The 11558-nt window shown below is 34.8% G+C and overlaps 1 protein-coding gene across 1 annotated transcript; it reads right to left on the bottom strand.

Moving 5' to 3' along the window:
* Positions 1–8689: 8689 nt before the first annotated feature.
* LOC125064087 (silk gland factor 3) lies at positions 8690–11245 on the bottom strand. The gene has a single exon (XM_047670874.1). The coding sequence runs from the start codon at positions 11051–11053 to the stop codon at positions 9947–9949; it is 1107 nt and encodes a 368-aa protein (XP_047526830.1). The 5' UTR covers positions 11054–11245; the 3' UTR covers positions 8690–9946.
* Between the last annotated feature and the right edge of the window lie 313 nt (positions 11246–11558).

Raw genomic sequence — 11558 nt, 5'->3', positions numbered from 1 at the left:
TATAATTATAATAGTAGATGTCGCTTATAACGTTCTGACATTTCACAGATGTATTCTGCGGGTAGAGTGGATTTTGTTCTTACAGAATAGGTCTTCTGTTCTATATGAGGGAGTTTTAGTTTCAACTCCTATTTACCTAAACAAATAATTACTCGGATAAAGTTTCTAATATACATATATACATAATAAATAATTTTTACTATAATTTATTAAAACAAATATCCAAGTGGATGTATTATGATTGTTAAGAAGCTTGCTAAAATAGACTTCAATCTCATATAATTATTATTGATCTGATTATATTTTTTAGAAAGACATACAATCTTTTTTAAGTAACCTACGACGTGATTGACATAATCTGTGGTTACTGAATGTCATTCTCTAAACGGCGATGGAATTGCTTCCTTACACGCAATTAAAAAGCTTATGGTATCGTTGCAAAAACTATATATCAAACCTTTGTTTAAAAGGGCTATTACAACTAATGCTTAGAACAAGAATCTGGAATGTAGAGGAATGGCTGTATTAGTAATGAATCCTGTTCTAGGCAAATCGAGTTTTTGTTTTAAAAAAAAAAGCTAGTCGAACGATTAGCGTTGAAAAGCATAGTCAAAGCCTTACAGTATATATCTTGATAGATTATCGTACTAAAAAAAAAAAACTAAACAAAACGAGACAACTTTATCATTTTGGTGTACGTGACAAATACACTTGACACCCGAGGAATTCTTTTTCGACGCGTTCTCAGCTTTGACAGTCTATCTAGTATGTATAAATAATCAAAGACTAATGCAATGTACCACTACTTCGAGTAATGGCGTATTGCCTTTATGGGCATGCATCCAAACTTTGTTTTTTTTTTTATCATTGGTATCATAATGCTTAGAGCCTATAATACTTACCATAGATAAACAATAATTCAACATACAATCATATGAATCGATTGTATAAATTTTTTTTTTTTTAAATCTTTTTAAATATGTTCAGTAGAGGCGGCAACTTTGATCTTCTGATAATCGGATCATATCCAATTTGCTACTATAGTAGTATGAAATTTTCACGAGTTTCACGAGTTCAACGGTGAAAACATCTCGAGGAAATCGTCATATTTATATTTGGCAGAAATTCATCATGAGATGATATCAAATCAAATATATAGGTCCATACCCGACTTCACAGGACAGTCATTACTCAGCCTTTAATATTTGAATCTATTAAATACATATGTACCTCCTACATATTGATATATTTATTATATATTGTCAAATAAATGAAATTCAATAGTTATTAGTCGTGGCTTTCATTCAAATTCGAGCTCTATTAAAGTCATATTACAATTAGATTAAAATAATTATTTATTTCTTATTCATTCAACAATTATTTGTAATAGTTATATGTTCATACGAAATTAATTTTTATGCAAGAAATACTTTACAGCATAGTTTATGTTGTAAAATATGTTTGACAAAATGTATGTCAGCTAAGTAAAGTTTAGTATAGCCATAAAACACAGCTCATGTACAACCTATCCTATTCGTAGGCAGGCTTATAATAACCTATGTTGAGTATAGTCAGTCCTTTCCCCATACGATATTTCAATGACTGGTAATATCGCCTGTACAAATAAAAAAATATTCACATTAACATTCACGTTTACATCACATGTAATTTACAAATAAAACAAAATACAAATGTCTTAAGTGACATGTGTATGTGTTTGTGTGTAAAAATACTAGTAGGTATAAATCAACGAAATTATATTATTCATTAAATTATTTCGACGTTTATTTGTGTGCATTTTTAACAAATTATGTTTAAATCAACACACAGATCATGAGTACCTCAAGCGAGTTGATCGGTTGAAGATAATCTCAGTACAATTATTCATATCGCTAATTCGTGACGTCACTGCAGCTCGCGTGTTGATTCAAAGGCAATAACTGTCAAACTGATGTATGACCAGGATGGTTATTATGCCTAGTACATACTGATGAATTGAATAAAGGATAAGATAAAATTACTCTGTTGATAGTGTGTCTGATGCTTTAAATAATTCAATATAAACAAAACGTATCTGTTTAATTTTAATTCCTTTATCGATATTGAATATGATTTAATATTTTTATGAAGTCTTAATTTTTACCAGTTATAAGATTACTTACTACGTTTAACACTATATACGTAACTTTGCTATTCGAAATATGTTTTCGGAGTAAGAAGGTAGTGTTAAGTTACCTATATTTTTAAGATTAAAAAAAAAATTTTTTTATTCAAAAATAAATTATTGTAAACAAAGGTTTTACTCTCAACTTACCTATTTATTAATGTTTAGTGCAATTCACGTGTGATCATTGTCGGTGTGAATTACAGTAAAATAATACCAATAGGTTCTTTAGAATATGTTAATAATATTTGTTCAATAATCTTAGTAACCAATGGCTGTTTTTTTTGTCATATCTAACTGAACAAACTGTACCCAAAAACAATATGCCTACTTAACATATTTAACAGAAGATGTAGCGCGTTTTGTATAAGGTAAGTAATAATTGTACTTTAATCTAACATTATTAAGAGAAGCAGCGCTTCGCAGTTGCATCTTTTCCTTTAAAATTATTACCGTTGCCGTGATTTTCATCTTATATTAATATTTAAATATTAAAAAGCACGTGTAAAAAGGTTTAAACTTCTATTGCATTATTAAAAATCAATTGTATGTAAGAGATCACCGATCTGTGTGCATCTACCTAGGTATATAAATAATTTTTCTCGGAATTATACAAAAGCACATCGAGTAGTTTTCTCAGCAATTCAAATGCTGAATCAAATATGAAATAATTACGAATATATTATTATGAATTTATTTTGTTTTTGATAAAAAACATATTTTAAATAAAGTGTACATTAAATCCGACGTAATATATACCTATATTGAGGTAGCGATAACTAGGTGACATAACTTAGCCTAACATCATTTACTAATTCCAATTTCCCTAAAACTCTAACAATTATCGTAAAGCCCTAAAATATATCCGGAGATAAAGGCCCGTATCATTATAGCCTTGAACTCCAAAAAGTCAGGTGATATCGTGTGTAAGCTACGTGTTCAATGCGTAAAATTCTATCAAAATGTTTTAAAAGTAATACACATTTATTTATCACATCAAAAACATTTTACACAAATGAAATTATATAGAATGTATTAAATTCTATTATAACTGTTCGTCTGCTTGTTACTAAATACAATGTACATTGAATCGATCGCCACGAAGTTAGGCGGAGAGACAGACTGGACTGCGTCAGAACACAGACGTACAGTTTACAGTATAATCAAATAATTAAAACATTATCACTTAGCTGCATAATCTTGTAATATTAATTGTTTTTTTCTTTTTAATAATGATACTTTTTAGATGATTGACACATTCGTTAACTGATATGCTTATTTTTATTATTATTGATTATTGATTAAAAGTTCAAAGATTATTTAATTTGAAATGTAGGTACGCATTTTTTAACGCGCCGTTTGAATAATAAGCGTTTGTTAAATAAGTAAAAATATATTAATGGAATAATTAAATATAATAGATATTAATCCTTAAGAAATATTTATGTAATTTATCTCTTAGTAAAAATATAGTAGATCTGGTTGTACCATTAATCACACATTTGCCGGAAAACATGTAGGTATCATAATATAAACAGGCATTATAAAAAGACTACATAACCCTGCAAAATTCATATAAAATTGTTCCTCTGTTACATTAGAATTCAATGACAAATACTATGACTACAGACAATTTTTAATTCATTGATTGTGTATATTCTTTAAGCATGTTGATTAAAAAAAAAGCAATTCTATGTATGTATTGTTTATATAATAGAATATGAATACTCTGTTGAGCTAAAAACATTAAATAAATATTACTTTGAAATTTAAATAAAAATTTTGATATACTACTATGTTCAACATACTTGGTGATGTTTTAAACAGACAAAATTTATATAACAAAAAACGTAATAGCAAATAATACAACTATTGTTTGAAAAATAAGATATTTAATATATAACTATATTTGTATAGGCTATAAAGTATTTACTTAATATATAATGTATTTTCTATATCCAGATACAAAAAATTCAGTGGAATTGTCCACTGAATTTTTTGTATAGATAAGAGAGATAATAGATAGATATTACTCGTAAAAGGCATAGTTATAGGAAAAAAACGAAGTGTATTTCATATAACTAACATTTATTTATTTTAAATAAAAATTAAAAAATATAAAATTATTTACGATCAAAATACAAAATGAATATAATTTTATAGGAAAAATATTTATATGAACATGAGTCGTTTTATGACGATATTATAACTTGAATTTTACATAATTAATTTACTATGAATGATCTTTATTACGGAACCACAACACATTCTAATGACAATATACGAACTATTCGCATAGCGCTTAAAATGTTAAAACTGTAAAATAAATTATGCCTAAAAGCTCATCAGTGCAATTTATATAATATATATTCTTAATGTGGTTTTTAAATACAAATAGCACGCTACAGTTTGTTCTAGAGATTTCATAAAAAAAAATCAATGTCTCCTTGAATAAAAACTGATCAAATCAAATAAAAAAACATTCGGATTTATTTAAGGTATGTACTAATAAAACAGCAAACATAGCATTAATAATACAGTCTATAACAGTATCTATTATATTAAAATTCTAAAAAACGTGACCTCAAATGTTTACATCTTCAACACCTTCAAATTCCAGTAAAAAAAAAAAAAAAAACAAAACATAACCTGAAGGTAAAACGCGACGGGGCGCCGCGCCGCGCACATAAATTGCCCCTCGCAGGCATCAAACCCGCACTCGATGATACACCTGCCTCATACCTTACCGCGAAACAAAAACCGAAACGAAATCTAATTTAGATTATGCGAAGTTTTTGTTAACTGTTAAGATTTGTTGACTTGTTACTATTAATTTTTATTTTAGGTTATGAAATCCAAATATAATTTTAAAGATCATTCTGCGCAGCCTACGTGCGCAAACGAACAGTTTCATTAGGGTTATGAAGTCTTAAGTTCGAAACCCAGTCTCATTGTCATCTTTACTCCTAGAACAAGCTTGACACAAGTTAGCACAGCATCAAAACTAGTTCTAGTACACTAGTTCAAAAGTGTAGTCCACAAGTGTATTTTAATATTTTAAAACCCTGTGGTATTTTTTATCTGACTATTAATAAGCGTAGTGCTTCTTTAATATGTATTATTTTTTAATTTTGTAGCATAATATTATATTATAATAATGTGCGTTACATGTATGTTATTATAAATAAAACAACTATTCAAACCAAAACATTTATGTTAAACAATATTGTTTGTATATGCAAAGCAATGCGTATCCCTTTGAAATTAAGATCATATTAAACCGATATCATGCAATTATAATGCATTTAATATAAATATTACTTACAATGTCTATCAAATCAAATGACACATTTACTATTTAATTTGGTACTGTTTGAGTTATTAAATCCATTATAACAACAAACCTTATAATTATTAATATATCATTGTTGTTTGAAAACAAGCTATCTCACGAAAACGCTCAGTTTTATGATATTGTAATAAGATTTTGAGGTTATTCAATCACGCTGCACCAATGTGGGTTAGTGTATAATTTCATCTAACACATGCTGATTTCCTCGGAATGTTTTCCTTCACATCTACGCACGTGATAAGTTATAAAATTAATTTAATCACATGAAAAATCAACATCATTTGTCTATTTTTATGTATCGATTTGAACCCAATCTTTATGGTTGAGTTTGACGTGCTATAATCACCGGGCCTCACGACTCTACATTTAATATTATTACAATGACGTTAACCTGTTAGATCTTTTTTTGCGCGACATTTCTTTGAATTGACAACATTTACTGAATTCAAAAATTAAATACTCTTACAACATCGTTAAAGAGTCTAGATTATGTGACTTAAATGAGTAAATAAAATATAAAAATATATAACTATAAATAACTATGTGTAGTTGAAGTGACATACTTACAGAATTAATAAATTTCAAAAGGGTTAAAGGATAATTAAAGTTGTATTTGAAGTCAAAAATAGAAGGACTTAGCAGCCAGTCGCGTTCCGTCGGTGTAAACACAACGACAAGGGTACATCGTTTTGTATAGTGATTTGTTTGCGCTGTTATGCAAATGACGAACTATTTATATTCAACACTACAGTACACTACAGTCCAAACTCTGTTTTTTTTTTACACTAACCGCGGTGTACAATATTTAACTAATGTTGATACTAATTTTATATGTCCTCATATTTTTGTAGTAACTAAATCATTTTATCGTGTTTTGTGTAACTACGCTATTTTAAATATTGTTATGTCGCGTTTTTTTTTGCGATATTAGTTTTAGACTCTATTCAATAAGCTTTCTATAAAATATTAAATAAATAAAATATTTAAAATATTTAATTATTCATTTTATATTAATAAAATGTAATGAGTGGTTTAAAATTTTGATGGTGTATAGATACTAATCTTTAGTTATAATATGATGAAGTTAAAAGAATTATTAAAACAAAAGAAAAATAATTAAAAAAAATACTCTATACCAATAAATCGCAGTTTTTATTTTTAAAAATATATTCCATTCACAAAGCTCTGACAGTATAGAAACAAAATAATTATTTTGTCTCCAATCATATATTTATTAAACAAAATAAGAAATTGAAAATTTTGTATCGTTATATTACACACATCAAAACAATTGTATAAACAAGAAAAACAACTTTAGTATATAGAATTTTTTTCAACACGAACAAGTTTCACTAGGTATCATCGCAACGCTTCATTAGTCTAAAGGAATGTCATTTCGTCCCTGGCCAACACGTGATGTTTTTATTCAACCAGCGCTCTGACTATTTGCTAAACTTCTTGCTTTTTATACTGTGACAGGTGAAAACCTTCGGAATCATCGATGCGGTGAGCCAATCAATAAATAAACGGCTGTCAAACGCTGACAATTAAAGTGTTAAAAATACTATATAAACTTCAGTTAAATAATGCGGTAATTGTCACACTATAATTATTCCGAAATAAGTCATATCGGCATAATAAACCTCTATTGGTAAAGGTAAGTTTAATTTACCAGTAAATGTAACAGGGGAATTCTAGTTAATCTAATTGTTACCTATATTTGATTTTCAGCTTTATTTAACTTCTGTTTTTGAAATAAATGTAATTCAAAAATGTCTTTTTTTTTAAATATATAATTTACTTTGTAGACATAGTAATTCTTATCGATGGAACGAATTAATCGTCTCACTAAATGATTATTGATGTTGACCCGTTACCCCATGGATTTGGAAGTCGAAATCTTTAAAATTATGGCAGTTCTAAAGGAAATTTTACGTAACTCGTATTAAAGATCATTTTTTATATCGATAAATCAAAGCTGGAACTCGAACGGCGCGCCAGGTAGCGTCCTGAGACCGCGTGCATTAATAATAATATGATCGATTTGTAAGTAAAAATATCACTGTTACATTCTGTTTACGATAACCACTTCGACCGTTAATATAACGATCATACCCCGTGTATTAATTAACAGGAAAGATTTAAATCGATGCTATTTTCTAGAACAATGATTGCGTTCTATGAAAAGTTACGTTTCGTGTGTCACAACACTAGTAACCTAGTCTGTCGTTAAATAACAACCGTCGCCATATTTATAATTTACAACTTATAAATAACATGATGGGATGTGTATTTATGTGTGGTTAATCAATTATCACAATTATTTAAAAATATTAGATGAAGCGATAACCAACGCTCAATATAAGCAGTGTTAAACTTATTGTGATAAGTCTTGTCAGTATGAAAATGCCTTCATTTTTTTTTTAATAAAAATATTTTTTATCATACTATGTTATATCTGTATGTGTAATGTATATGTTAAATTTGAAAAAAATAACTTAGGGCTCATCAGAAGTTATAATAATGTTATATTGAAGAGAGCACATAAAGTGCTTGATATCAGTGATATTTGACTTAGTTGACTTACAACTAAGGATTAAATTGCAATTAATTTCTTAAAAAAAGGTTTTATATTACACCATATAATCCGTTTACAATAGTGTCATTAAAAAAAATCGTTTTAAAAGAACGACTTCCTTTCAAAATAATTATTTAATAAATGAATATGTTATGGCTCAGATCGGTTTCCAACAAAAAGTGCACACGAGAAATGTAACCAAGATCACTTTGTCAGTTAATTAGGTGCTTGATGAATTCTAAATCAAGTAAGAATCTATGTTACTTGATTTGAACGTCCGTTGTGTATGTTACTTTACTGGTCTTGCAACTTGTCGCTGTCGCACTAATCAGCTTAGAAGCAACTGATAAAATGAAATGATCTATAAAAATAGACCTGCTCGAGTCACGGGACAGGTCTTTATATGGTTCGAATCGTAGCACAGTAAGATATGGATTCAAATACAATATCGAACGTGGAACATTTAAGTTTTTTAGTAGGTAAGTTACGTCGGACAACGTCACGTGAGCATTTTACCTGAGCCCAAAACACAAGGGTCCCTATAACAAACAACATCGTCCTGTCGACCGGGATTCACCAATAATACTACCATATAAAATATTTACTCTGGTTTATTTAAATACTTAGATAATAATATAAAACATTTTAAGACTAATTATTCATTATTTACCTACTAGAGGCTTGCACTACCACTGCCGTCTGTTCGTTATTACCTAATATAGTTTATACAGTTATATACATATCAACTTGTCAACTTCGTTGAGAATAACGAATTAATTACATTTACAAAATTGGGTTTGGTTCGATTCTGGCGAGCGCTGCACACCGCGCACTGCACTCGGCTCACGACACTCGGTACACAACACTCGGTACGACGGCACTCGCACTCGTATCGTTTACAACACAGTACTCTGCACTCAGGCTAGCTCGTAAGTTAAAACTAAACATGTCTAATGGGGCCCTCCAACACGAACAGACATGCTCAATAAAAGTCATCATTATATCTCAGTTTCTATAAAGAACATTTTAATATATATCATTATATACGTTGCAGTAACATTATTTTATATAAAAAAAATACCTATTTATACAAGAATTAAGTACCGAAATTGGCCACAATTACATATAAACGAAAAAACAACAAAACAATCAAAAACAGGAATAAAACCATTTTGGCATCGTATCTGCTTAATTTTCAATAAATTACGGGAGCGGGGTGAGCGGCGCGGGGCGATGGCGCGAGTCCGTCGCGCCGCGCCGCTACGCTTCGTCGGGCACTTAAATTAAAAATTGCACCTATTGACTCAATCGTATTCCCTCACTGAACGAAGCTTCGACCCGATTCGTACGCTTCACTTTCAACCTCATCACTAATAGTAAGTTTACAGTAGTAGCAACGGTTTAAAATTTAATCCACACCACGACTAATCCCTACCTGTCGGCAGGCATTATGAACATCGTTACTTTATAATATCTATAAATAAATTCGATGAAATTGTCTCTCGTGTATACGTGTAGCGCGGGGCGACCCTCGCCGGGCGCCGGGCATGTCGGACTTCGGCGGGCGCACTCGTACTTACCACCGGCGGCGGCGACGGCGGCGATGGCGACGAGCGCGCCCATTCTCGTTGTCGCGAACTGTCTCCGCATTGTCACACACTACGAGGTCACTGGCTCCGCGGCCGCACGCCAATTAGAGAAAAACAACTGAAACTGGGCTTTCGCGAACTATATACAGTGCGACGACCGCGGCACGCCCCTTCGGCGTGTATGTACAGCTATGTACAGGTCCCGCGGGCGGCTAGTGCGGCTCCGCGTAGAAGGGCCGCGGCGGCGCCCACGGGGCGAACTGTTAGTGCGCCGCAAGCGTGTGCGCGCTCTGTAGGCCGTGTTGCGGATGCTGGGAGTGCGGCGCGTGCGGCGCGTGCTGACCGTGCTGCCCGTGCGGCGGTGACAAAGCGGGCGAGTGCGCGTGCAGAGGCGGAGACCCATGCACGTCGTGCCCATAATGCCCGTGACCCATGCCATCTAGCATCTCTCCGCCCAGTGTATTCGGCGGTGTCATCCTCTTTTCCTTTTGCCGGCGGTTACAGAACCAGACTCGCACAACTTCTTTCTCTAGCTGTAAACTGTCTGCGAGGCTTGTTATCTCCTGAGCGGAGGGTTTCGGTTGCTTATGGAAGTGCTGTTCGAGCGCTCCTTTTACTGACACTTCGATGGAGGTGCGCTTCTTTCGCTTACGACCCTGCGCGGCTATTTTATCGATACTTGTGGGACTCCCTGTCGTCGAATCTGCCTCTTCAAGCCACTTTTGTAGGAGCGGTTTCAACTTACACATATTTTTAAAACTGAGCTGCAAAGCCTCGAATCGGCATATCGTTGTCTGAGAGAAAACGTTTCCATAGAGTGTGCCGAGCGCGAGACCTACATCTGCCTGGGTGAAACCGAGTTTTATACGACGCTGCTTGAACTGTTTGGCGAAGGCCTCTAGGTCATCACTGGTGGGCGTGTCCTCTTCTGGCTGATCGCGCTCAAGTGCGTGATGGTGATGAAGTGGATGAGGCGAGGGTTGCACATCACGTAACATGTGGTGCTGGTGCATGGGCACCGGATAGCCGCCGTGCAGCGCCACCGGTGAGCCTGCACCGTAGTGCGCAGAAACAACTGGCGCATGCCAGCCATGGCTTTGCAGGTGGCGATGTTCGTGCGGAGCTGCAGGTGGTTTGATGTCGGGCTGGTGCGCGTGAGCGTGATGCTGGTGCACGGCCCAAGGGTCGGCCGGCGGCAGGGAGGCCCATGGGTTTATACCCACGGGCGCACCCGGAGACGGTGAACCGCCGGCGTGTAGATGGTGCTGGTACTTCATATCGGCGGGCTCGGCGCTACGCGGCGAGGCGGCATGGTACCCGCCGATGCTGCCGAGATCCAGCTCTCCCGGCATATACGTGGTCGCCGCCATGGCGCCGTACCTCAGATCCACGGTGGACGGCGTCTTGCCGGCTCGAAGGCTCTCGAGCCTTCACCTGGCGCACTTTTTCGCGAAACAAGCGCGTTAATCGCGCGGCGCTGCGGTAGCGGCGGGGGCCACCTCACATCACCGAATTCAACAACGAGCGACATGCGCGTGCGTGCGCGGCGGCAGCACGGAGCGGACTGGGCTCGAAGCGGTGGCGGCGCACCGCGCGCCGGCGCCGGAGAGGGGCGGCCCCGCCCAGCGCCGCCCGCTAATGACGCCGTAATTGCGCGCCGCCCCGCGCTCCCCGCGTACCTCGGCCCCCTTTGTCCGCCCCGCTCCCCGCACCGCCTCGCCTCGCCGCCGTCGCTACATCGCTACACGGCTCTGCCGCGGCTCGCTTCTCGCGATGCGAGCTCTATCACTCACACCTTGTTATTTACAAACATAATCGCTACAATTTCTGGGACTTACAGTAGAGCCGCTACTGATACTTAATAAACGCTCCTGC

This window comes from Vanessa atalanta, chromosome 5, assembly GCF_905147765.1.
Source record: "Vanessa atalanta chromosome 5, ilVanAtal1.2, whole genome shotgun sequence".
NCBI classification, from domain to species: Eukaryota; Metazoa; Arthropoda; class Insecta; order Lepidoptera; family Nymphalidae; genus Vanessa; species Vanessa atalanta.
This window is presented reverse-complemented; position numbering and strand designations above follow the sequence as displayed.